At 44.2% G+C, this 27,944-nt stretch overlaps 1 protein-coding gene across 1 annotated transcript in view; it reads right to left on the reverse strand.

The window, feature by feature from the left end:
- SUFU (SUFU negative regulator of hedgehog signaling) overlaps positions 1-27,944 on the reverse strand; it is a gene marked incomplete at its 5' end in the record, with an annotated part of 59,863 nt that overhangs the window by 22,632 nt on the left and 9,287 nt on the right. The window contains 5 exons of the mRNA XM_010173128.1: positions 3,060-3,171; positions 4,711-4,864; positions 9,452-9,524; positions 11,611-11,696; positions 14,201-14,343. Coding sequence (XP_010171430.1) covers positions 3,060-3,171; positions 4,711-4,864; positions 9,452-9,524; positions 11,611-11,696; positions 14,201-14,343 — 568 coding nt within the window. The remainder of the gene's footprint in view (positions 1-3,059; positions 3,172-4,710; positions 4,865-9,451; positions 9,525-11,610; positions 11,697-14,200; positions 14,344-27,944) is intronic.

Raw genomic sequence — 27,944 nt, forward strand, 5'->3', positions numbered from 1 at the left:
TTGTGTGTGGGTGGCAGGGTTAGGATAAAAGAAAGGGAAGAAAGCTACTAGGAAAGCAGTTGGTGGCTGCAAATCTATGATAAATAAACAGCACATTCCTCTTCTGCACGAAGCCATTAGAGTCTGTGTCAGACTTTTACATCCTAATATCAGCTGGGTGCAAATTTGACAGCCTGGGGTTCTGCAGTGCTCCCTATGGAAAGTAGATTTGGAACAATTTGCCATGCCACAACACAGCAGTTCTGTCAAGTTCCTGAGGAGCCTCTAATGCACCAGTTATTCACAGGACCCTTGCAACGAACCATGGGTTTGATATTTTATGGTCTGGTGTGTACAGTGCAGGATATGATTACACACAAGCCTGCTTCCCATCAGCCAGCACCTCACAATCATTAACATATTTATCCTTGTGGTGCCTCAAGAAGATGACATTGTTATTAGTCCCATTTTATAGATTCAGAACTGAAGCTCAATAGCTACATGACTTGCCTTTGATTACACAAGATTTACAGTGAAGGACAGAACTGAGTCCCAGTCCTACCAGGCCCAAGCAAGGATCACACCAGAAGGACTAGATCTATGAGCAGAGCTGTCCTTCATCTCAGGTCCTTCTGAGTCTTATGAAATGACTATATCTGCACCGTGTTTGGTGCCTTTCGTGTCTCAGCCTTTGCCACTGCCAGTACCTGTAGGGAACACGGATGCAGATATATTACTACATGCAAAAGCTGAACTCCAAAGTTACATCCTTCTGCAGCAGCTGGAGATGAGAGTCTCCAGATCATGCTCATGTACTTAATAGCATGTTGAGCAACTTTGCTCAAATGCGTAAGACATGCTGAGACAGTATATTAAGAAAGGCTGAGACCTAATAAGATCTTCCTCTTCTGCTTCATCTATACCACACTGTGATGGAAAATATGTTGCCTGATAAGACAGAAGGGTAATCATCGGGTTGGATTTAAGTACCAGTTAGTTAGAGGTTGTGAGTAAACACTGCTTTCCAGCACAAACCACCCCTTTCAGTGTGGTCAATGCATTGAACAAATCCCACTGTATCTGCTACATGAATTGGAGAAGAGAGGCCACTGCACAAGTAGAAAAAGACACACTGCTGTTTTAAGTTGAGATCTCCTCTATCCCTCTGCTACTATCACCAGAGTAACCGCTAGTAAGACACAGAGCTGATAGCTCTCTTTCCTTAGCTGAATTGCTATTATGGAGAAATAGGCTAGCTATCAGTTTCCACAGTGGTAACTATAGTCCTCAGAGAAATGTATTGATCTTCTAGGAGGCAAACACTGGGAATCAGCCATTCCTACCACTCAGGCTTCAGGTAGGTGGGTGTGCAGCTGCTACAGGTAAAAGAGCACTGTAAAGAGCACTGTCACAGATATGAGGCTCTGAATTTGACCTGCCTTCCTCTCTGTCTCAGAACAGTTAAAAACCCAGGTAAATATTTGTGTGCTTCATCTTAGACCTCTGCTAACCTTTCACCACTCTGTCTTGAGCCTATCTCTGTTTATCTTACTCTGAATAACATAAAGCTTTCTTATCTAAGCAACAACTGCCTCCCAGCATTAAAGGTTTACCCATCAGCTGCCTCCCTGACCTGATGTGTACCCCAGTGTTTCTGGTCATCCCCAACCACTGTGAACTCAAGAGCTTTTACTGGGCGTGCAGATGAATACAGGAGCCCAGCAACTGTGAGAAATCCTGTTCAACAGTTTTGAGCCTCCCAAGGCTGGGTGTGATTGTGCAAATCATATGGTATCATTTTATTTTTTGAGTTGGGCCAACAGGACCAACCAAAGGTCCAATGGGACCAACCTTCAGGCAGGGAAGTACTACTCAAAATCTGAGTAGGGTCAGAATATGGCTCCATACAATTACTATATAGCGAAAGTAAAATTATTCATAAAGCAATAATAAAGCCACTTATGATTTGTTTTTTATATAAGCACCAATATCTCATATTACTCATTAGTGCATAGCATCATCAATTGACATAATACTTCCCCAAAGGATTAGGCAACTCTGAAACATTCCTATGTAAGGCAAATCAGAAGTCACAAAAGGGAACAAGAAAGGACATTGGGGTCCTAACCAAGCACAAAGAATATTTTTCTCATGAAATGCTTGGATCAAAGAAGAAACAGGAATTGAAACAGAGCAGGATGCTGTCCCTGTGTGGCACTACAGGAAAGAGCTTATTTCATGACGATCTTTACTCTTGGAACAAGAAAGCACAAATGTTCATCCTACACTAGGAAACCAAAGGAAGTACCAAGATGAAGAAGTGCAAAGACACATGCCTTTCTGTATCATTTAGATGAAAACATTAAAATTGATGGGAAGACATTTAACTAGCAACTGAAATAAGCCTAAGGGGGGAAGGGAAGAAACCCCAAAAGGTGGAAGTGCAGATGGCTTGAAACCACAGGTAATTTTCTATAGGTACACTGAAGTAAAAAGTTATAAATGAGGAGAGATCTCAGGCCCACCTAGTCCCATTTAAATCACCTGTTAGTCTACAGACTATTAGAGAGCAGGGTGGTATTCAGATGTAATTACTGTCAGTACCTGCCTGCAAGGCAAGATCAAAGTCATTTAAAAAAAAAACAAACCCCAACATTTTAACCTAAAGGTTTGTAATTATGAGCTTGAAAACAAAATGCTCAGGTAAAAATATCAGCCAACACTCATCTATGCCACCTAGCTCTTATACCATAGCATCATTCACCACAGTACATTTATAGGGCTCAGTCCAGTCTGATTTCTAACACTGTACACTGTGAACAGCAGGTTCTACAGAACACAGAGCCACTCTGCATTAGCAAGGTTTGTCCAAAACCCCTCTCAAAATCTGCCCTTCTGAGTACTAGCCCATTAACCCAACCCGAACAACTCTTCTCCCTCTATCCTTGAACTTTACAAGTATTTGCTGCTAGCCTTCCTCTCTCCTTGCCAAGTCTTTTCTCATCCAGCTTTAACTCAGTTTGCCACGCTGAGCTCTTGCCTCGCTCCTCCCACCACCTGGGCATGCAGGTGAAACTTACGGTGCTCGGTCGTGGTTCAGCCCATTCTGTCTTTGTGCATTTATCGGAGGTAGAACCGGTTTGCTGTTAATCTCAAGCCCTCTCCGCAAAGTCTCCCTGATTTGCTCCGTATCTGCAAAGAGAATTTTTTTAAATGTGATTTAGCGTTCCCAGAAACATCACAGACACAAGGAGATGTCAGGGTTTTTTAAAGGTCTGTTTCTATAGCGCGTTTCATCTAAACTCTTGCCCTTCAGAAAGAAATGAAGAGATGCTAAATGTGAATTCATAACATCTCTTCCTGCACCTTAGGAGTTATTTCACTTCGTAAACTCAGCTTTGAATTCTCTTGGTTTGGGCTGAGATGTTATGTCAGGCAAGGAGAGCTGGAAGCTTTGGTACTGAGCCCTCCTGATGAAGGAATTCTGAGTAGTTTTGTATCCTTTCATAAATGAGGTGTTTGCTGTTTCTGCAGCTCTCAGGGAACCTCCTGACACTTTCAGCCTTTGCGCTGGAAGTCACTTTTCCCATTAGGCATAACAGGAATTTGTTTCTTTACCGAATGAGTGCAAGGAAGTTCTTCAGTTTTTGCAATTGTCTTTGAAAATCTTAATTTACAACAAGATTCACAAAAGAAAAAATATTACGCAGGGCAAACTTCAGCCTCAGGCTCACATTTGAAAATACACTGCAAATTACACAGTTCCGATGCAGCCTTTTTACTTTCTCATTTTCCTATAATGTCTAATGGCCAAATACTTTAATAGGATGTTTTCCTACCTTTCTTAGAAGTTTCCTCATCATTTTTTTTGAGAAATGAAGGAATAGAGTACAGAAAAAAATACCCAAATTATTTCAAAATCTTTTGAAGAATATACAAATATCACCTTGTATACCTGTCTTGGGCTTTTCATTTGCAGAGCTGAGGGAAAAATAGCCTTTTTAGATCCACTGCAGTTCAAAATATTTGCACAGAAGCCAGAAGGAATGCCATATGCATTTAAATATATATATTTGTTTGTTTGTTTGTTTTTACCACGGACTTAAAAACAAGTAAGATACCATTCCTGTGGAAACCACTGTTAATTCCAGGAAATCTCAAGCCCTCATATTTTACGTTGCTTCACCCATTTGAAAGGTAACATGCATAATTTCAAGCATGTGTAATGGCTATGACAGCTGTATCCTGAGATGGCATCTCACTGCAAAGGGGAACTCCACTGTATTTTATTTCTTCTTTCCAGAGTTCCGTATTTATAAGAACCACTTGAGTTCAGCTACAGCAACATGCAGTGTCAGTCCAACTTGCCACCCAAGAAGTGACAATGTTAATAAGGAAACACAGCCTGGGAAAATGCAGTTGCTTCACCCTGTAGGTGTTTACAGTCCTAGTTTCACCCAGTGCTCAGTTTAACTTTGCAGATTTAGATTAAAAATAGCCTAAAAACTGTAAGAAACATTTAGACAAAGCAATGAAAAGATCTCCTTTCCTCTCTCCTGCCTTCTTCAAAGAGGCCACATCAAAATTCGTTTAACTCCTCTCAGACGTGCTGAGCCTTCCAGTAACTGTGTTTTTATGAACCCCATGATGCTGCATGACTCAGCCCACTGCCAGATCCATCAGATAACAAGTCAAAAGGCCATGACAGCAACTGGGCCCAGGACCTCTTACCTTTTCCAGAGAGCCGCCGCGGCTGGGTCCCAATGCAAATGCTCCTGCTGTCTTCCTCATCCTCTGGGGGCCGGCTGAGATCATCCCAGGCACATTTGGCACTCACTCCACTCAGGTTGGAGCCATCTGTTTCAATCCCCTTGTCAACTCTCTCCTGCTTGAAAAGATCCAAAACCCCAAGACTTTTTAGGGTGTAGATGGAACCTGAGCTGGAACCCACCCTGGCTCAACCCAACCTTCAGCAGCTCCTGCATATCCCCCCTTTGTGGCCAGTTTCCACTCTCTGCCCCTGTGCTTTGATGTCTCAGCTAACAGTGACTGCACACTGAGCCAAATCAGGGAGCTGGTCTGAAATGGGGCAAACCTTTTCCATAGCAGGCTGGTCTGAACTCCTACCCCTTCCCCACTATTGCACTACAAGCCGTGGGCAGGCACACAGCAGGGACTTAGAGAGGTGGAAATCAACGGCCTGGGGTGCGCAGGGCTGCTTCTTTCAGTGTTAGCTCCGGTTTACACTAACTCAAAGTATTTACAACACTACATTCTACACCCCTGTATTAAGCACAGCTTGTCAGTCTACCTGTTAAATGTCAATGGTAACAAACCCTCGAACAACTAAACTTAAGTTCTTTTTCCAAGCTTACGGAGGAGTCCGACAATGAAAACAGGTCACAGAGAGACTCATTTGCGAGAGTTCATCATTTGCAAACTGCCCAGACAATCACTGCTTTTTAGTGTGCTGGGGTGTTCAGTAAAGGACAAATGTGCAAGGAGACACAGGTCTGTTCACAATGTCAAAGCTTTTGCGTAGCTTTCTCTATCAGCAAAATACACAAACTTCCTCCCTTGCAAGTTGGACTTTCTAAGCACGTAACCACCCTTTGTGTATCGGAAGGTGTCGCACACCAACCACAAGCAGCTGGATGCTCTCAGACACCAGGCATTTTCTCAAGAACATGTGCATCTGTTGCCAGCAAGACTGCCCTAAGCTACAGCCAAAGCTTCCACAGGACACCTACCTGCTAGGGAAGCTGGCATTAGTCTGAATTTCCAGCAACGTCCCACAAGGGGGGAATGTTGAGCTGAACAAACTCAGGGCTGAGCTACACCGAGGAAGGGCTGCTCTTACCGCTGTCACCTCTCCCCTGGCACTGAATCAACCAGGCTCCTTCTTCCCTCTTCTAGAAGGGGTGTCACTTCGTGTACCACTCAGTAGCACTAACGAGATGTCCATCTCGCTGCTTACATCTGGGTCACCTCAGAATAGGTGATAAGCTTTCAGCACAGAAACGTTGCAGCTTTGAGGGAAGAGTGGAGCTGTGTTGTCCACCTGTTTTGTGCACAACGGGAGCAGATTCTCCACTTGTTATTACTACCCTCCAGTTTGACCTTGCCACTGGAGTCAAGAGACCGTGGGAACATCCAGCACTGTGCAAAGCCTGTTCCCTAAGAAGCAGTTTCCAGACTAAAACCCACATACATTCCTCCCCTTGCCCCGCTGCGCACACTGCGCTAGAAAGAGCATTGCCTGTTCTTGTGACCATTCAAGAGAGGATTTGAGCAACTCAAAGATAAGCATAAGCACTCAGGGTGTGGTTGCACAGCAGTTTAAGCTGATGTAATTTGCCATGGCTGCAGTCCCATCCTCCTCCATGTGCTCCTACCCCTTCCCTTGAGCCAACTCTTTTTCTTTTTTCTTTTCTTTTTTATTTTATTTTTTTCTTTTCTTTTTTCTTTTTCAGATTGATCACCTCCCTAAACTGGCTCTTTGGTGCAAGAGCAGAGACAGAAGCCTGTGGCTGGGGGCAGGACCAAAGCAGTCCTGACTTAGACTTCAGCATTCAAGAGACTGCCTTCCTTCTGCCTCTCTCCCTGAAAGACAGATCTTCCTCCGGCGTCAGGGGAAACTGGCTTCTATGAAAACATAAAGGGAAAATCTGAGAAATATTAAATCTGCTGGGATTTTCTTTTGTTGTATCCTAAACATAAAATTAATTGTTTCACCCAGAAACAGAAGTTGTGGAAAAATAAACAAAAATACATCCAATCCTACATATGCAAATGATGCTCCAAGTGAGATTTAGCATGTGGCTTCTTTGGTAGCCCTCCCTGGTGCTCTGTGAGGACTCAAATCAGCTGGCATGGGGATGTTTAACTTGTCAGCACAGTTATTTTAAATTCCACTGATTGGGGAAGCATGGGAGAGGCACCAAACTTGCCCTTAAGTAGGGAGCAGAAGAGCCCAGAGAGCCTTGAAGAATCTGTTGGGCTCTGGTGGAACGTGCTTCTCCATCCCTGCAGCCAAGGCTCCTGCTCTCACAGCCGGGTCCTCCGGACGGTGCACAGAGCCTCGGGGAGGGGGAAAGGGACTCATCATCTGCATCTCAGCTGGTCTGCAGAGCACTTCCTCAGGGGAAGAAGTGCTGCTCTGTTGGCATCTCTTGGAGATCAAGGGGGGCTGATGGAAATGAGCTGGCCTAAGGCAGCCAAATTTGCATGCCTGTTTTATAACGTTTGCAAGTATTGATGTTGAAGGGGGAAAAAAACCCCCAAAAGCCCCTACCCAGTGCAGACTCTCATCTGGGGCAATGCAGAGCTTTACCCCATCTTTAGCCAGCAAAGATGTGCCTGTGCTGAGGGGCTGTTCTTCCTCCCTTGAAAGGGCAGCCTGAGCAGGAGGTTGGAGTAGCCCAGGGCAAAGGAGGTTCAGCTTTTTCCTTCCTCAAAGAAAGGATGTTTCTGTCCCATTTTCCTCTCAGCATGTGGGAGGGATGCTCTGAGGCTCTTATAAGTCATTGATCCCTTTCTAAACGAGCCAGAGCACTGCAGTGTGACCCGCAGAGCAGTAACCACAACTCAGGAAATTCAAATCAGCTTTATTCTCTTCTGAGATATCTGCTAAAACAGAAGCAAAGCACTGAGAATCAGCACAGAGCTGGAGACCGACAGGGATTGTTTGACAGTGCTGCCAGGGAAATCTGAATGGCCTACAGGGAAGCCTGGCTGAACAGAAAACAGACAGCGTTGCCACAGCATTAATTGCCGACATCCTGGGATGACATCTTAGTTGGGATCCATTCTCAGCAACTCCGAACAGAAAGTACAGCTGCTGCTGCCAGGGCTGAGTTTAGGCCTCAACCAATTCCCACAAGAGACAATGCAGCCTCATAACAAGCTCTGCCCGCTTCCCAGGCAGGCAACGTGCTTGCCTGCTCCCAGGAAACCTGTCTGTTTTCTCTGCCTGCTCCCTCCCTCCCCTCCACCTATTCCACTGCTGCCTTTCAACTCCACATACTCTGTACCACCACCAAGAAAATGCCAAGCGAATGACACTTTATCCCTTCCCCACTAATTACAGCAGGAGGCACACAACGTGGCTGAACCCAGCCTGGCACAGCCGTGCTCCCTGCGCTCAGTGAAGGCTCTTTGCAGGACTCAGTGCCGCAGCAGCAGGTTTTGCCCTGTGAATCCCCAGGGGCTGCAGCAGCAGAGCAGGAAGGAGGTACACACACACCTGTGTGTGTGCACTACTGCAGAGGCAAGAGGGAACAGAAAGAGGAATGTCTTCAATGTGAGGAAGTCCGGAAAGACCACAGACACAGCAGCTTTCCGTGGCAGGCCACACTGGTGAGGCAGAGGTACTCTTTATTTGCCTTAACTTGCCTTGGCTGACTCAGATTCCAGTAAGCTGAGCTACTTTTCATTTACAGTAAATTGAAGAAAACCCTGTTATCATTAAGAATCACCAGTGAGCAGAGAACAGACAAACACCCTCCAGGAGGGGAGAGGGCAAAATTTTGAAGAGCCTAAGAACTTTATGGGACTTGTAGCTGTATTAGCTCCCACACTGTGGGACGTTTGTGGGACATTTTTTTTTTGTGCCTCTCAGACTGGGGTTATTGTAGATTAACAAATCCTTAAAAACAGTAAAAGTAGAATTTGGTTTTGTTCTTACACTTTCAAAATAAAAGATGCTGTGAGGCAACTGAGGGTAATCAGATACAGACATGCAGACCATAAGCAAACGCAATAGCTTGTACAAAACGTGCACATTATGCACGTGCCCTACCAGGCCAAGCCCAAGTTCTCTATTAAAGGCAAATACTCAGTGATTCACTCTAACAGGATCAGCACCACACTGGATTTGCCTGGGACCCATGTACTCCAGTACCATAACCCTGCTGAAGGGATGCAGAACTGTCTCCCAAACAAACAGATCAGCAATAGTCCATGGGCCAGTAACCTCTCCACAGAGATCCTATTCTGGTCTTTAAACTTCAGACATTAACTTCAGCTCTGAAGAAGGTGGTTTAATATATCTTCCTGCATGGATTATTAATAACTGCATGAGATAATTTTGGCTTTCCATTATTTCTCAGACCATACTAACTACTTGGCCTCAAATGACATCCTACAGGAATGAGCTACACTGTCACACTTACTGTGAAAAAATATTACTTAGTTGGTTTTGAGTTTTCTGTATGTTATATCTCCTTATGCTTGCATATAAAACAAAGGAGGAATTTCCTGATCTATCATCTCTAAATGGACATGTACACTCTTGAACCACCTCCTATAGTGTAAAGGGATTTTCTAAGACTTTAAGACTTTTCCGGGATTATTGCAAACACTGAGAAGATCACAGCACCTCTACAGAAAATAACAGAACTGTTTTATACCATTAAGCCAATTCTCCCTGGCCACTATAAAAGACATGACATTTTATAAACTAAAGACATACTTGCAGTTGTGGGTCAATCTCAAATATCGTCTCTCCTCTTCGCATATCTGTTATCAACCAGGGGCCTCCAGCTCTACAAAGAAAGAAATGCAATGAACCACACAAGGACTTTAGCTAGTACTCCCCAGACTGAGTCCTCCGAGTGGACCTGTGCAGGCAGGAAGCACAAGACAGAGTCTAAAACAAGACTCAAGCCCCTCTACGTTGTGTATACATCCCATAGCATGCTTTTGGCCTTTACATTTCCCAAATACACAATGAAAGCCCTCCAGGACCTATCTGTTATCTGCCTAGTGTCTGGCACCACCAAGTCCTGCAAAGCAGCCAGGATTGACGCAGGCTATCCCCTGTGTGCTGCAAGACTGAACTGGGTTTTCATCTTACAGGCAACTGAATTGGGACTGAGAAGTCCATTGTATCTGAGGTCTAAGAAAGATGGGCAAGGCATGGGGTCAAGATTTATACCTCTATTACATATCTAAAGATGCAGCGGGGTACCAATGGGACTGCACTTTTTGCTGAGATCAGCAGTCATGTTCAGTACCATAAGAAGCTTATTGCTCTGATAAATATCCTCACAATAGACATTTTGTCCAGTTGGTACTTAATGGTCGAGTACTCAGATGGTTCAGGGAAATCTTTGTTTTCATTAGCAATAGAAGTCAGGAGGGTCAAGATATGTCCCAACAAAGGTGATAGAAAACAGATTACTGTGAAGATGAACTACTCGGAGACTGTAGTTTGGGTCACAGTGCAGGCAGACTGCAGAACTCAGCCTCAGATGGTGCTTTTCATTTGAAGTAACAACTGAATTGTCTTTTGGAACTGCCACAAAATTTTCCATTTTTTCCATGAGATACTTTGTTATTGCAGTCAAAAGCCCCCTCCTCTGGCCTTGTCTGTGTTACAGTCTCTTAAAGCACTTGGAGTGGGAGCAATAAAAGTTAATATTTTATAGCTTTTCAGATGCATTGATAGCCACTCTTTCTTCACATTACTTCAGAAGCTGTTAATTACTGACTGCAGAGGTGCCACCTGCTTCAGTCCCTCATTGGGATGCAAGAGACTTTTACCCTGACTCCACATCAGCAGCTTAGTAATTTGCAGCTTTGTCTTTGAATCATGCACATTTGGGTTTAATTTTATCCTTGGAAAGGTGCTTGTACCACAGCACAAAAGCCAAAAGAACAGACTGAGGAGAGGGATGCTATATCTGTATTGACTTAGAGAAATCAAGGGAGCTGCAGGCAGTGTTTATTGTCTTGGGGTCCCAGAAACAAAGCCTGCAGCTGGACAAATTCACTCCACTCTAGGGTATTCACATGAATTGTCTGCACTTGTGCCTAAAAGGGAAAAGTTCAAGTTTAAGAAGTCCAGCAGCAAAGGCTGGACTCTTCCAACTAATCAATCAATTAAAGGCCATTGTGACTCTAGAGAGTGTACTATTGTGCCCAGGAACACATATTCAGAACCATTTTGTTTAAAAAAAAAAAAATCAAACAACTTCTGAGCTACAGTCACATGGCAGTAACTTCCACTAAATGTAAGAGAAAAATATTTAAACAAAACATCTGCAAGCCAAAAAAGTTTAGGTGCAACCTGGCAGCAAATAAACTATCTACATAACATTTAACATTTAAAACTTATCTCCTCCTTAACCCAGCATCTCTGTTTTGCCATGGGAGAAGTAACAATGAACTTTATTTGCATGAACACTCCTCTAACTGCAAATTGGCCTACCAAAAGTGGGGCCAGTTTGAGAGTGACTTTCTCACTTTCAGACAGTACCCAAGCTTTACTAGGCATTTCAAGTCAGACCCTCTCCTTCCTTTCTTTTGAACTACACAGAAAGGTCACAAGTAACAGTTATCCCAGCTCTTTCAGGAATAACCAATGAGAAAATGCTGCAGGCATAAGAGGAAGGAAATTAAGCTTTCAAGACCTCATTCTGTTTCACCCTGAACATGTGGACTTCCACATGCATTAATTTGCCATTTAAGTGTCTGTGCGTGAGAACAGATTTGCAATGAATTCCCAGCTCTCACTATAGCACAGGATTAAATAAGTTCCATCAACAAGTTAAAGATTGTTAATAAAAATAAACAACTGAATTGTTCTCTACAGGAATGCTCCCCTATATGGGCTATATGAGCACTTACACCGGGACAGTCCGAAGCAGTTCCAAGATCCCTTGCCCGTTCCACTGCTGAGCTGCGTGCAGTTCCTCAGTGCAAACCCCAACAATCTGGAATAAATGAAAACAGAGATACTAAACTGGATGAGAACCATGCGAGAACTGTAGAGAAAACGTGTCACACGGTCCTGGATCAAACAGTGCAGATACAGAGAAGCACCACTTCTTTAAACTAACTAGATGAGTGAGGACAAATGGAGCCTGAGACAAGAGAGGGATTCTGCATTTCCTTATGCCCTCTCTCTACACTTACCACGTGAAGTGCCCTGGTCACGTAACATTTAATCTTGCATGGCATGTGTGAACTTAACTATAAGGAGGGCCTGATGACAAATCAGGGTTTACCGAAGATCCACTAGTCTGTTCTCGCTCTTCAATCTAGTCCACACAAGACAGGACAGGTTAGGGTCTGAGCACATGCAAAACACTGCTCTGTCAGCCAACTGCTAGGGGCAAATGCTGCACCGTACCAGCAATTTCAATTAGGCAAGGGACCCGCTGACACAAGGGAATGCTTTGGTCTTCATAAATCCTTGACCAGCTTAGTTTGCTGACTCGTTACATCTTACCCAGCACCATAAAGTAAAGCTGCTTACACATCACATAATCCTCTCGTCCCTGCTGGCAACTGCAGACTGCTGCCTTCCTGTATAAGGCAGGATGTGTTTGCTTTTCAGGATGGGAGCTGCCACACTGAGCAATACCAGATGTCTCTCTCACAGCAGCTGAGATCAGCCGCTTCAAACGAAGGGGTGAAACACCCTTCAGCTGATAGAGGAAGGTAGCATCTTCCCGATCCACCAACTGCTGGCTTGTGCTTTTGAGCACTATGAGTCACTCTTTGGGATGAAAAAACTATTTTAGCCATGGCCTTCTGTTTTCTTCCTCGATACTCTAAGCCTTTTCCAACAACACTGAATTTTTGGTCAAAATCTGTTCTACTGACGTTTTATCAGAAAAGAGGAAAACTGAAAACTAAGTTCTGAAGAGCAGCAAGCAGAAGCGCAGGATGTGCCTTTGCCACAAGTGCGTTATCTGCACTGATAAAGATCTGCATGGAAACCCAGTTCCACACACCCTACCTCCCCTGCCCCTTGCAGAGCTCACTTTCTCAGGACCCAGCCCTTGGAGATGCACTTCATCCCCACCCATCTCGCAGGCTTCCTCCATGAACAGCCTGAATCACCCTCGCTTCAGGACACCCCTCCCTGGTCCTTCACTCACTAATTATATACAAACAGCAAGACTCTAAACAGGAAATTATTTTGTGTTCATTCTTTTCTTTTTGCAATCATTTATCCTCGTGGGTCAAAATAAATCCATAACAACAAGCATAAAACAAAGGGGAAAAACAAGTCAACCGTATGTGTTATGGGAGATTAGAGGCCAAGAGCCTCAGGATGCAATAAGTTGACTGTCCTTTGATCCATAACAGCTGGGCACTAATGCAGACTAATGCAGCACTACCTGGGGAGTCAGACAGGTATCACCCTGCTTAGCTTGACTCTCTATCTCTGCTTCCAGGTCCCACAACTCACCTTTCGCTGACTAATCTCACACCCATCTCTTCCTTGTTGATAAAACAGACTTTTAAGGCACCTCAGAAAACCCAGGAAAGCCTTTGCCCTTGCACAGCCGTTGCCTTGTGCAAGTCTGTGGTAATGGAGCTTCCCCTTCCAGGCTGCCACTACAGCCAATGACAAATGGGAGCAACCTGAAACTTAAATTGTAAAATAGAGACACTTGGATTTTCCCACAGGATGGAAGCTTGTCCACAGAGCAGGGAGAAAACAGCAGTTGGTATAAACTATGCCAGCTCTTCCATTAAAGGTTAATAACTCCCTATGCAATTTCAAAATGCCCAAAGCAGCCCACATCCAAGAGACGACACAGAGAAGGACTTCCGGAAAGCAAGCGAACCTGTTTGGCCAAGGAAGCTCCCCACACTGAACAGCAGTGTTAAATCACAAGGGATTTTTTAAAATGTTTTTTCGCAAAGCAAACCTGAACATTTTAAACAGTAGATTAATACAGGAAAAATTCACTTAAGACTCTAAAGAATCTTTGTGGTAGTGCTGCAAGCTACATTTCTGCCATTAAATAATGCTAAAACAACTCCGAGTCCTGCTCCAAGCTCTTCTTTTCCTGGAGCTCAAACCAGTGATCACCTACTGATACTGCCAGAGAATTAACTTGAATTTAGCTCTACATTACCTTTTAAAAGTGTTTCTCTCAGCTTTTTCCCTATGTTCATGTTTGAAATTTCAGAGCACTAATGTAATGTTCAGCTCCGGGTCTGTTGCAGGGTGCAAACCCCTCCATCAGATAGGCCTCTGTCTTGAGAACCAAGTGTGCCATTGCTCAGTCCTGGTAAAATGCTTATTGAGTATGTCCAGAGTAACAACTCAACAATGAGATCCACAGTAATCAAGTAAGAAAGAAAAGTTCAAGATGGGACAGTAAGCATCTGACTTAGCAAAGCTAAATGAAATGTAATGTTAGCCACATTCCACATCCAGGAGGTGACAGTCAGAGCCACCATCGTTGGGTCGTACCTGTAGGAAAGTAACAACCCCAAAAGGAGTCTGCACTGGCTGCATCTGAGGATCTTCTGTCAGTAACATATGCTGGATTCTAGATTCACTATTGTCCAACGGGTTGTGCCATGATACATGGTCGCCGCTGCAGAAGGTGTTTTCTGCAAGGAAGAGAAACAAGAAACATTTAGTCTGTAAAGTCTGCTACAATATTCCACCTGTTAGCATCTGCTCCTGACCCCTGTAAGGCAGGGACCTCTGGTCTGGACCACGTGAGTTGCTGGTAGCTAATCACAGTGACTTTCTCCAGCCAGTTCTGCTCAGTCTCTGACTCAGCTCAAACACCTGAAGCAGTAAAAGTATCTCATTGAGCCATCTAAATTCAAGCACTGACTTTAAAATTGCCCTCTCGAATCCTGTGGCAAAAAATGGTGTCCTGCTTTGATATTAATCCCAACACAGGGAAACCAACAAATAAAATTAGCTTCTCTCTCATTTACTATTGGTCTCCCTTTGTGAGAGGGCGCAGAGTCAGCAGGCCATACTGGATGCCTATGGGACAATGATTCATACTTAATTTGCAGCTCTGATTTGCCGCAGAGAAAAGATTCTGAAATGCTATTTAAACACAAGTAATACTTTGCTGTATCTAATAAAAATCCACAGTCTGCTGCCCAACTTGTGATGGTCTAAGTCAAAGACACTTTCTCTCCCAATTGTCTGGTGGCTCTGGTACAGAATTAAAATTAATATGTTCCTTCTTTCCCAAACAATGAGAAAACCAGTAGGCTACAAATTTCACTTCATGTCAGTATAGTCTGCATTGAAACAAAGAGCCAGAAATTATCCTTCCCTCTTCACAACTGTAAGCATTCCTTTCTTCTCCTCTCCTACTTAGAAAGACAAAACCCCCAGTTAATCCCATGTTCCACAGCTAGTGCATGCCAGAAGGCACACCAGAACCCATCTGTATGTTGCTGTCCCATCACAGGAGAGGCTAATCCTTGCTTTCTGAGTGAGCTAGAAGTAAACCAACCAACCAACCATGACCATTTTCACACCAATTAAAGCACCATTATTGCACACATTTCCTAGAGCATGTGTGCAATAATGCTGCCTAGCTGACTGCCTTATCCTTGGGTCTTGTGCCTGTCCCACTCCAGGTAGAGCTTTTTAGCACATACAAATAAAACAGCCTGGAATCTATATTTTTCCCCCTGACACAGGTGTAGTGCCCCAGGGATGAACCAAGTACTGCCTGCCTGCTTCCAAAGTCAAGTGGCAAGCATGGTGCCCCTCTCCCTGACCAAGCTCACTGATGAAGCCAGTCTGGGCTGCTGTCCTCCCCATGGTCTCTCCCAAGGCCACCCTTACAGAAGGGTGGGAAGGGAGGTTTTGCTCACTGGAGGAGGACTAGGACTTCCACTGGAGAATGGAAAATGTTACTGGTTACTTGAGTTGGTGCTGAAACTGGAGCATCTCATATGCTACAGAGCAGGATCCAGTTCAGAAGACTGTACTCCTCTGCCCTACAGCTACAAGTAGATGTGGTCCTGAATCTTCACCTAACCTTCCCACATCAATTTCCAAACACATGTCAACAGGACATCTCTTAAGTATCTACAGGACTTATCTGAGAATCTGTAAACATGGCAGTTTCTGCTGTGGCAAGAGAGAAACAGCATTTGCCAGTAATTGCAGCTTTGCCCTCAGTCACATTAAACAACAGACCCCAAGGAATCGGGTGCTTGCACGCTGCTCACCGTGCATCCCCACCACCATGACCGCGTGCACATACTCTTGGTCAGCAGCAAGTGCAGGATGCTTCGAGGGAGCCATCAGAGGCAGGCAGGGAGACCAAGGAGAGTTATCTCACAGCTGCTGTGGTTAAAAATACTCGCAGTCATCTCACTGAGGAGCTAACTCATGCTCCCCCACTCGTGGGTTTGACGCAGGGTGTCCTGGGCAACTCGGAGTTTCTCCACCAGGTGTCCCCATTGGTGTGTATTTGAACATTTATTATAGATGTTTTTACAGATGAATTTCTTGGACAGTTCATTTGATTAAGAATTAAAATAAACTCCAAATACCATAAGGAACTTGGCCCGAAAAACGGGGCATATAACAGAAGTGTTGTGATAAGTCAGGGAATGTTTTCCTTAGTTAAAATTAGGAAAGAAAGAAAACGGCAAACGCGAGCTGCTTGAAAGAAAGAGTTTATCATTACGTACGCTAAATTACATGCTTTCAGCTCTGCGACTGAAAGGACCGGTTCAGATATTGCTTTACTTCCAGAGTTGGTGAAATATAAACAGACAAATGAAAACCATGTTTTATTTATTTTTTTTTTTTTAGTATCAAAATTGGATTAAAGAAACAGCACTTGCAATGTTGCAAAGGATCTTGTGATATTTTCCAGGTTAGCTGATGTGGCTGATTAATTTTTTTTTTTAAATGATAAAAGCCTCTCAGTCACAGTTTTCAGGAATGAAACAAAGCCACAAAGACCTTATTCTTGGGCCCTGTCTTTATACCACAACATTTTGCCCATCAAATGCTCACACAATTCTATGCTGATCGATCCCTGCGTTTCACTGCTGGTGCTGCTTCTCTTGGGAAAGCCCAGCCCGTTTAGAGCAGGTTTTCAAATGCAAATGTCTCTGCTGGAAATCCACCTGTTTATGTCCATCTGAACACTGAACACTTAGAAATATCTCCTTCTCCCTTGCATGCACATGAACACCACAAAATTCACACTGACTACTCAATTAAATCACAAAAAAAAAAATTCTGCAAATAACATGAAGCCAAATTAAAACCTGAAAGACGCAAGAAATTCAGAATTACAGCCTCAGCTTGCTGCATTGTAACCCACATGGAATGTAAGATCAGCTCTTCTATAGAGACCATTGCAGCACTGAGGACAGCTTGAATTGCAGGACTTGTAACCACAGAAACTAAGCAATTACAGCAACAAAGGACTAGATAACCACTTCCTCATGCTGGAAACTGGGAAGAGCATCCTTCCCTTCCCACCTTTCACACTCATGTTTTCAAAACAAGACAATCAAAATCCTTCTAAGCATTTAAGTTTTAAACAATGTTTTAGCCAGAAAATCCTAAAGTTTTCATAAATGATTCCTCCAAAGTAAATTTATAACTAAATTTGGGGCTTTCATGAATTAGAACGCAAAACATTCATATAAATCCTCAAAGTCATCACTGGACAGGTGGATGTGAAAAGTCTCCTGTGGTTTTTACACTTTTCTGTCATTTGCAGGGCTGCCAATAGCACATTTTGTACAACTTGCCTTTCATCCACAAACGTGTACAACGTGCTAGTATTTCCTACATGTACTTAGGTATTTCCATGAAACCAAGAGATAAGTAGGCACAGGACACACACTCACCCCAGGTACACAATGAGCACAAACACTTTACAAGGAGCAACACACTTCGGTCAGACATGCCTGAAGACAGCTCCTTTTGTTCCCAAAATGCATCCCCATGTCTCCCATACCACACACCAACCGCAGAAGCAGCCTGCCATCTCCAAACTAATTTCTGAGATCTCTGTTTTGCACTGCTATGAACCAAGGATAGGACTAGGACCGTCAGCGGAAATGATGCCAATATGGGTGTTTGAACAACATTCACAGTTTTATAGCCATACCTCCTAGTACACATTGTGATGCCCACTGCAGTTACCAAATGAGACACCTGGAAGCTACTTATATACTAAATACTTGAACTACAGACATGAAAAGAGGTATTAACATACATGTAAAAGAAACATTGAATGTAAAAATAAAAGATTACAGGAAGAAGTTTATGTTCATGGAGCACTGACCCAGTCTGACAGGACTCACTGCTACCACCATCCCAAACCCATTTCTAGTTTTCAGCCAAAACATGACTCCCCTTTCAGATACACACAGAACATTCCTTCGCAAATTATCTCAGTTCAGTAAACCTGGAAGTTTACAGCCTCAGCAGCAAAGCTGGTTTTGCAGGATCCCATCACAACTGTGCTGCTGTCCCGGGCCCTGGTAGATTCAATAACAGCCTCTGCTTTATCCGTGTCCATACACAGCAACCATCAATCCAACTTTTCACTCTTAACAAGCTCTGCCACAACAACCCTTTTGACCTGCTGTAATGCTGTGCAGATTAGTATATAACAGCAACCTTTCTTACTGGTTTTGAGGAGGGATTGAATCACAACAGGTGTTACAAAGTCCTTTTGCACTGTGTTTCTTAATAAGACAAAATACATTTGTGTCCAGAATCCAGGAAAAGGTGAGATGGCTTTTGGCAGTAGCTGTGAAAAATCACAGGCTACTACTGAACAAGCACCTTCTTTACCATTTCAAGTACCCAGTGTTCAGCCTGCCAGGACTTGGGTGTCATTTGCTGCTGCAAAGACTCCTGCCTCTTTGAACTTGGTGTTACCTGACTCCACAGCAAAGCCAACAAGAGCTATGACATGTCCAGGGAAACCATTTCACATAATGGAATATGTCTGACATTTTTCTAATAAATAGCAAGCCTCAAATCAGTGTCCAGTTGGTGTGCTCCCATGCCCAGGAGTAAGCCTGGAGAAGACTTCAAAGGACAGGGGAACTAAGGATGCTCTTTTCCTTGTGGGTTTGCACGTTGTGGATGGATTCATCATTGCCTAAGGACGAAGGAGCTCTGACTACAGCTTTTACTACAGCAGATACGGCACAACAGGATGACCCTACCTAGATTCACTGTGTGTAAGGTGGAGTGTAACACATTTCCACTCTTCTCCTCTGCAGAGGGCACAGTTAGCATTTTTACTCACCTGCTCATTTTTACAATCCTTTAAGAACCAAGTCTCTCCAAGAGCCCTACCAGTCTGTTAAGTCTGTTTGACATTGGCCAACAGGTTCAAACACCATTAAGGTAGCACAGTCAGTCTTTCAGGCAGGAGAACAACAGGACTGCATGAGCCTGTTTCCTTAGGTGAGCACAGCAAAAACAATAGTCACCAGGAAAAGTTACCAGGACCTCACTAGGGAATTGTCAAATGCGTAGGACAGATGGCAAAGCACAGAAATTATCTAGCCATCAGCAGGAGGAGTTAAATAGCAAAGGAGCTGAAAGAAAAATATGTCAAAAAATTAAATCCAAATTATTTTAGTATATGGCTAAATCAGCAAATCCTCAGGAGTAAACTAAGGCTCTGATTTACTGCGTATGAGCTGATTCACAGGAACTGTTGGAACGCTTCTGCCTTGCAGTAAACCTGAGGTGGTTACATGTTCCCTCCACGGAAGGAAGAGCTAATCTACCTGACCTGCCCCAGGATAAATACATATCCTTCAGCAGTTACCATGGGAGTGCTGGATGCACTGTAAATACACAGGCTTGCTTACAGTAATCTCTTGGACACTCACACCCTTCCTGCTTGGAAGGGGCACTACTAACAGAACTTAAACCTAATGCAGCAAGGTGATACATCCTCACAGACTTGAAACTGGTTCTTTTTCTGCAAGTTTGTGTTTTAACAAAAACTACTGTGGTTTTTTTAGTTTTTTTTCTTTCTTTTAGGGAATGCTGATTCCATGAAATCAAACTGCTTCATAGGGAGCTATTGATTTCATAAGAATTCAACAAGGAAATCATTAAAACATTTCATTTCAAACTTACTATTTTATTTCATAATTTATAGTAGTAACTCTGAAGCCTATTTCCAGCTCCACAGAAATCAGAAGTCTCTAAATTTCCCATAGACCAGCTCTTGTACCATTCTATTATGCAAAAGCAGCATCTATAAGACAATTATAGCAGACCACTCTGTTAAGCTTCCCATATTTTGAAGTCTTTAAAATGTCATTATCCATTTCCTTTTACAGCCCTCATAAAGCAGGTGAGGTTCCTTCATGCAGCAATGGTCATAATTCAGCTCCACAATCTCTCCTAACTTTACTATCCAACTGCTCTATAATGAGAACTGGGGAAATAACTCAGAGGGAACCATTCCACTGTGGACTAGTAAATTTTCTTTGTGTAGCATTGCTAATGTATTTTCTTGGAGTGCATTCCTCCCATCTTGAATTTGACTAAATATAGCTGATGCCTAAAGAAATAAACCCAAGTAATATTCTTGGCCTCAAGATGTTTTATAAACAGTGCAATGCATGCAATCTACGCTCAGGAGGCGTTAGCTAGCTCTGGAGAGAAACACAGATTACTTCTCATTGTATTTCCAATTTCATTTTTAAACCTGCCAGTTTTGCACGTATGGGATCCTGATAGGAGCCCTTACTCCCTTCAGTAGCCACAGGGAACGAGTTGAAAAAGATGGGAAACCACGACAAGTAGTGGGAGCTGAGAGTGCCATCCAAAAGGTGGCTACAGGCTGAACCTGGGCCAAAGAACATCTCCAGTGAGCTTGTTACCCTGGGTATTAGGAGAATAGATTTGTAGCCTGATAGTTCCTTTGTGTCTCTTCTAAGAGGCCTCCTCCTTCTAAATGCCAGTTAAAACGTACAATGGAGGGGTTAAGCTGTTTTAACTCATCAGTTAGATAAATCCATCTGGGCAGTGTGTTACGGATTCTGAGCCGATACCACAGAGCTGGAGAAGCCCTAAGTGCATTAACTACTAAACATGCCTGATTTTGGGAAAACAGCTGCTCTACTGCACTCATAACCTTCAAAAGCAAGTTTCTGTGTTGCTCTTGTTTCTGCAGAAAGCCATGGTGGCTTTTTTCTGGGATATGTGCAAGATGATGCTGAAAGACACAATTCTGCTTGTCCCCCTGAGAAAGCAGCAGCTACCTGGATCACCTCCTTGAGCGAGTGACATTGCTTAGCTATGTGAGCACAACGCCCGGCACTTCTCTGCTAGCTTGGTCTAAAAAAATATACCAAATAAATCTGCAGCAGTGTGTGCCACTGGGGATGCTGGCACACAAACAAGATGACCACATCCCTCACACGAGCCAGACCTTCATTATCCGCATCACTCAGCAGCTTGAAAACTCGCTGCTCTGAGGGCTGCAAACCTGCCTTTTGTATTGGACTGTGAGATCTTAACTAAACCGCAGGTAGCGAGTCAGAGAGACGTCAGAGAAATTCTGTATTTGATGGCAAAGCAAAGAAGGATTTTTGACTCCATGACTTATGGGTGCAGGAATGTTAAAAAGGCTCCCAGTGAGTTCCTGACCAGCATGACAGTGATACAGCCAGACGTTTAAATTGAACGCAGCTTATCCGATACTTACAGAAATAATGTAATTTATTGCACTGCTATTACCCCATGCACAATCCGTATAATTTATTATATAAATGTATTTTCTCCAACAGTTTTTTAACATTCAGTCTGGCTTTGTTAAAAGAAGAAAAAAAAAAAGCAATCTGGCAATCTGTCACAAGTAAGATTTGGTGCTGTTTTTCAGTACCATGCTGCAGACAGAACAGTTAGAATTAATTGAGACAAACTAAGGGCAGACGCAGAGTCCAACACTGAAATGTATTAGCTGTATTTTTCACCACAGCTACTTAATATATTTCTAACTAGCTCGATAATGGATATAAGTATGAATGCAAAGATGTAGCTATATTAAATACAGAAGGTAAACATGAAAATCATGTCTAAAAATCTGAAAGTAATAGTTATTGCTACTCATTACACATGCAAATTAAAAAAACAGTATAAAGAAAAATACTTCATTCAGACTCATTTGCCAGTCACATTAAATTAAGATAATCTAGGGATAATCAAATTAATGCTAAATTCAGTCTGTCTGCTTAGTTTCCTAACCTACAAAGGACTGCACACATGGATCAGTAAAGGGGAAAAACAGTTGTGATATAATCTGTGGGGCCCACTGTCAGTTAGATTATAATTTCATTTTCAACTCAAGATGAATGTGTTCTAAGAACATACAAGTAGAATCCAAGTCATGAGATATTTGCATTACATTTAAAAAATGCTTTTTGTCCCTGTTTTTCTTTTTCAGTTCAGTTTTGCTGCCCCTTATCTCCTGTCTGGGAAACAGGAACTGCCCCAGCCAGGCACTCCAAAGAGGTGCAAATTCACATGGTGCTGCTGCCTGTTGCAGACATGCAGCATTGACAAAATGCGCGAGAAAGAATTAAATCCCTGGAGTACAATTAAACAATAGCTCCACTGCAGGGATTCAAATTGGGCTTTTAGAAACAAGGGGCCTAAGGAAAATGTTCTTTTTAAAAAAAAAAAGTGTGGAATAACCCCCAGATTATCAGTACTGTAAGGACTGCTTGACCTCTGAGGTTTGCAGATACATTCAGAAGCATCATGCAGATTATTATATTTTTTTAAATGGATCAGCAGGTTGAAAATGCAAAGCTGATTACTGCACAGCTCCAGGTTGTCAAGTCTAGAAAATTAATGATCCTCTCAAAAGAGCTCCATCAATTTATGCAAGCATCTATAAACTTATTTTGTCATTTAAGTCCCCTGGACTGGAAGTGAGACGAAGGGTCCAGAATCAGGCCCTCCCGTGCCTCCCCAGGGTACATCACCAGCAGGACCGATGTGATTCCTCACTCCTCGGTGCCCGGCTCAGAGCCCTCACTCACCCCTACTAATAGTGGGATGGTAGAAAAGGTGTCTCGCTGTACTGCAGCTTCCACTGATGGATTTACAAATGCTGCTTTTCTTATTACAAAGCAGATCTCGGGCACCTGGATGCCTTATGTGATACAGGATGAGTGCAATATTTTAGCCGAAAAACAAATGGTAAAATGCCATAATACAATAACCAATTTGGTTCTGGGTCTCCTCTACCTCTTCTGTTTTCCAGGACATTTCTTTCTATCCCTTACACATCTGCGTGTCTGGCTCGCTCCATCTCCCTGCCCATCTCTACGCACATATACAATTTCCATGACTGCAGCCTCCGAGAATTTCTCACGCAGGCTCCCAGCGAGTGACTCCCGTGCCCAGGGCACGCTCCCACCCTCTGCGAGTGGTGGGCCCCCTGTCCTCTCCCTGACTCCGCACTGCCTGCTCCGCCAGCCACCTCCTCCCACGCTTCCTCTCCTCCCCACGACTTCATCCAGCTCCTCCACTTCTGCTCCTCACAGCCTTCCCCAGCCCTGGCAGTCAGCAGAGGCAGGAGCTAGCACATCCAGCAGGCTTGGCACCCCCTCGGCACAAGCGCTGCCTGGGGCAGGATGCATCTCCCGCCTTGCTTTTGCAACAACACAGTTCTTACCTAACTACAGATTTATCTGCACAGCTCCCTCCCACAGGGAGGGAAGGCTGAAGGAAGTCATGGCAGCATGAAAGGACTTACCTGGCGTTGCTGAGCATGTCAGAGAAAGAAAAATCAACACGTGTGCAAGTTGTTCCTTCACAGCCCCACAAAACTCTCCTGCTCCAAGCTCTTGCTCCTCTATACCCCGTCAGTCAGGTGCACTGTCCCTCGGTGCTGCAGGGCTGAGCTGCTTTCAACTCCTCCAACAGTCAAGTGGGACAATCTTCTCCTTACCCTCTCTGTCCTCCAGACTGTCAACCACAAGGGAGCAGGAGCAACACACTGAGCTCCAGGCCAGGCAAGAGACTCTTCCACCTCTGTCCAGCTGTGCTGCTACCAGCTTTCTGCATCCTTCACCTGAACAAGACATGTTTTACAGCTCCCCTTCAAAGGATGGTATTTATATCTTCAATAGTTTCAGAAACTGAATAGCCTCAGGATGGGGTGGAGGCCCAGGAGCAAGAAAGGATGTTATACAGCAGGATCTCCTGTCAGATAAGGACTCAGCTCAAAATAGGTATTTAATGACAGTTTATTTACAGATTACATGGTCCCACGTGGCCAACTTGAAGAGATACTTGCCTTTCATTTAAAAATCCTATCCTGGGTTCTGACAGGTAGAAGCCAGAATGTTTTATGGTTACCTGAACGTTTCCCAGCCAGGTGCAACTAGAATTTGTACCCACAGCATTTAGCAACCTTTAGGTGTTCCCAGTGAGGGAAGACAACTAGAGCAGGAGAGAAAAACTGTTTTTCTTCTTGTTTGACCTCCCTCATACTTGCATTTGTGCAAGCCACGGAGAAGGATGGATACTTAGATGGACACAAGAGCACTGTAAGACTCTACAGTCAATTGCGATCTTCCCCTAGATATCTATCTGTAAGATGTTTCAAGAAGCTTGAAAGGGAAGCAAAGGCACTATCCTTCTCTGAAGGACCCAAAGAAGATGCAAGCAGCTTCTTTTAACAGTCTTCACAGCACGTCTGACAGAGACTGCAAGACTGCACTAGGGTGTATCCCTTCTAGCAAAAATTACTCAAGAAAGGGAAGACAGTCTGCGAGAAAACACCTACAGAATTATCACACTGCAATCTCTTCAGAAAAGTTCTAGTTACCCAAGCATTAGTTCTGGACAGGAAGGGCAAGGGTCTTTGAGAGTGCACTGTAGCATTTTTCTCAGTCGTTGATTATTTTCTCTTAAATTTTCAGGAATTTAAAGCTTGCACAGGCCAAACTTTTGTTTTATTTTGGCAAAGCAGGAGGCCGAAGGGCAGGAAACAGAGGATCTCTGTATTCACACATATTTGTATAAAATATTAATTACACATTGAGCTCTACCAATCCATGACAGTGGTGAAAAAGAAACACACAAGTTTAGTCCAAGAGCTATATTTACTATTCAAATGCAAAATGACCAGCCTGTTTATGGAGCATCTTTTGAAACACAATCCCAAGTGTTCCAAGACAATTCCTTTAAGGCCCTGATTTTAAACCAAAAAGCAGGAGAGTCCATTTTCCAGAGGCTCTGGGTTGCATGCAGCCTCTGAATATACTCTCCCAGTTTCTGTTCCCCACCAAGAACAAAACACTTCCCCTGCTGTGCCCTTTTGCTGCCTCCTGGCTGAGCAGGCTGCTGCAAAGGATCTTTGCATCTGAGGCTGTCAGAAGATGGTCTGTAATGAGCTCCGTGTACTGCCACTCTCGTAGGCAGAGTGCAGAGTGGGTTAGTCAGAAAGCACAGTTTGAACACCACTTGCTGCACAGATCTTCAATAGAAAGTGTAAGAAGGTTGGTATGTAACAGTGAACCCAACTTCCAGCTCAGTCCACTCTTCTCTGCAGTTTTATCTAACATGGGCTTGGCAGCTGTCAAGGGAAAAAACAGTCCTTTTCACATAGCTACTCACTATGTATAACCTTCAAACTCTCCTCTGTGCATCCCAAACAATTGCACACAGGCAGCGAGAGAGGATGCTCCTGGACTGCAGAACAATCCCTCTGTGTTGTGGCTTTCAGCTCCTCGATAGGAGGAGGCAACACTATTCTGTGCAGAAGCCTTTAACTATTAGAGCGGCCGCTTCCGTTTCCCAGAAGAGGCCGGGTGGGACAAAGACCTCGTATATAAGATGCCAAAGGACCTCACACCAGCAGGAGGGGGAGTTTTCTGCCTTCCCTGAGCTCTTTCCTTTGTCTTGCATTCCTCCTTCAGTACAGGGGACAGAGCCTTTGTCCAAAGCTGGGCTGACCATGTGCAGCTTCTCTCCCACTTCCTTACCCAGGATTCAGAGATGTTCTTCTTAATGGGGCTTGCTGGTCCCCAGCACGCTGGCTCCTCCTCACCCTTCTGCAGCAGGGAGGCTCTGGGCAGGATGGAGGAAAGGCTTCCTGCAGAAAGCTCAGCTCCCCTCCACTCTAGGCAGAGAACATTAGCAAGATCAGTTCTGATCTTGAACTGTGGCCACTCAGGATGAACACCTGCTAGGGGCTGGCATCCAAGCGTCCCAGGGTGCGGAGCCTGCTGGCTGTCCTACCACTGCTGCTGCAGCGGCCTTGCGTGGTGATGTGTCACACAGCTTCCTCTGGTCTCCGTGCCTGCTTCTTTCCTCCCTCTCCTGGTGGCAGCCCACATGCAGTGTGAAGGCTAAAACGACTTGTGTATTTATAAAGGCAACCCTATATCAGATTTACAAGCATTGCTGCTTTGTCCATCCCCAGCATCTGGAAGCAGCCTCAGGGCACATGGACTGATGCAAAGCACAGAGAGGAGAGAGGTCTTTTTTTTTTTTTTTTTAACCTTCTCTTTATTTTAAATAAACCAACTGAATGAACTGTACTGAACAGCTGAGAAGCAACGAGCCAAGTTCATTTCCCAGGCAGGAACAAGACATGAGCTGACAGAATTAAAAGGGACAGCATCAGTTGAAATCTAGCCAACTCAAACTGGGCCTAAACCTGCTTTATCTAAATTGCAGTAGCAGCTAAAAACAAGCCTCCTCTTTCAGGCAGTGCTGAGATCCCTCACTTACTGCCCAGAAATACTATGCCATCAGCAAAGCAGTTCAGGAAAGACAGCTTTCCTTCTATTTCAACAAAGGCTTTTATAAGGAACAAAGACTTTCTGTGCCTCTGCTCTTGGCACAAAGTCTCTCCATGCTTTAGTGTCAACCAACCCTTTGAGGCTGGAGAAGGTGAAAGACCTGTTCTCAGCCGAGAGCTGGAAGGTGGAGAGAAAAAAGTGGCTTCCATAACAAGGAACAGGAACTACCCAGCTTGACCCATGAGTCCAGACAAACTGCAGGAGAGAAAAAAGCCCAAACTCCATGAAGTTGGGGAGGTAGAAAAGAAAAGGCTTTCATTTATATTACATAGCTAGCTCACTGACAACATAAGACACAGACTTTTCTTCCCCCAAGTTGAATGACAGTACAACTGTCTTTGGAAACTCTTGGGTTCCCAGTCATGCTCTCCACAGACTGGGAAGAAGCTTGGAGGAGCTTCATGCACAGTCCAGGTTCACATCATCAGTGCTGATGAAGCAAAAGGCAACGTCACACAGCAATGTTGTTTGTCTCCTCCTCTCAAGTTCCTGAAAAAAGCATCCAGGACTTTTAAAACCTGGCCAGAGGGTTGCAGGGGCTTTTCTATCACTATAGCAAAAGGATTTTTGTGGAGAAGAGATTCTCTGTTGTGGCACAACATCCTAGCAAGTCCCAAGCAAAGGCCAGGGAGATGCTACCCACCAAAACCAGCAAGAGCTAAGTAACTGTGAGCTTGTCCCATAAGCAGCTGAAGAAGTGTCAGTGCTCCAAGGCAAAGGGTAAGACTGAGCCTGGTGCTGGAGTGCCTCCAGAATTGCAAGGGGGCAGCACACTGCCTATTCTGAACAGAATGAGAAATGAAGTTAATTTAATCGGCCAGAATCTAAGGTCATGCAACTCCATTTATGCTGCCAAGAAGAACAGGGGTGCACCACCTGCATGGGGGCAAAATGGCACTCAGCAGCATTCACAGCTGTATTTCTGCTTTATGCTCTAAGCTAGTTTACCACTCAGACCAAGACAGGACTCACACAGAGGAAGGACAGGCCACCAGGCGTGTGCTAGTTCACAGCCTGGAAAGCCTCAGCCACAGCCCTGGCCACTGTAAAGCTCCTCTCTGAGGATCAACAAGCCTCTTACCTCTCCCTGTGCCTCAGCACCCAGCAACAAACGGAGCTGGGTGTACTTCCCTGGCTCACAAGCGAGGATAGGTGAAGGTCCCAGAAATTATGTCCATACAAACAGAAAATTAATACTAAGTTTTGCAAGCGTGCAGAGAGGGACTGCATTAAATTCATTTAGGGAACCAAGAAGCACCCCTGCATGCTGACACACACACCAGTCTCAGTGTCACTAGTGCCAAGACCTGTCCTCTCCCTCCTTTCCAAGTGAAAGGCTCCCTCTGCCCAAGAGCCTGGATGTTACAGACAGTCAATATCGCTACGCTTTC

This window comes from Antrostomus carolinensis, unplaced genomic scaffold, assembly GCF_000700745.2.
Source record: "Antrostomus carolinensis isolate BGI_N321 unplaced genomic scaffold, ASM70074v2 scaffold18778, whole genome shotgun sequence".
Classification (NCBI taxonomy): Eukaryota; Metazoa; Chordata; class Aves; order Caprimulgiformes; family Caprimulgidae; genus Antrostomus; species Antrostomus carolinensis.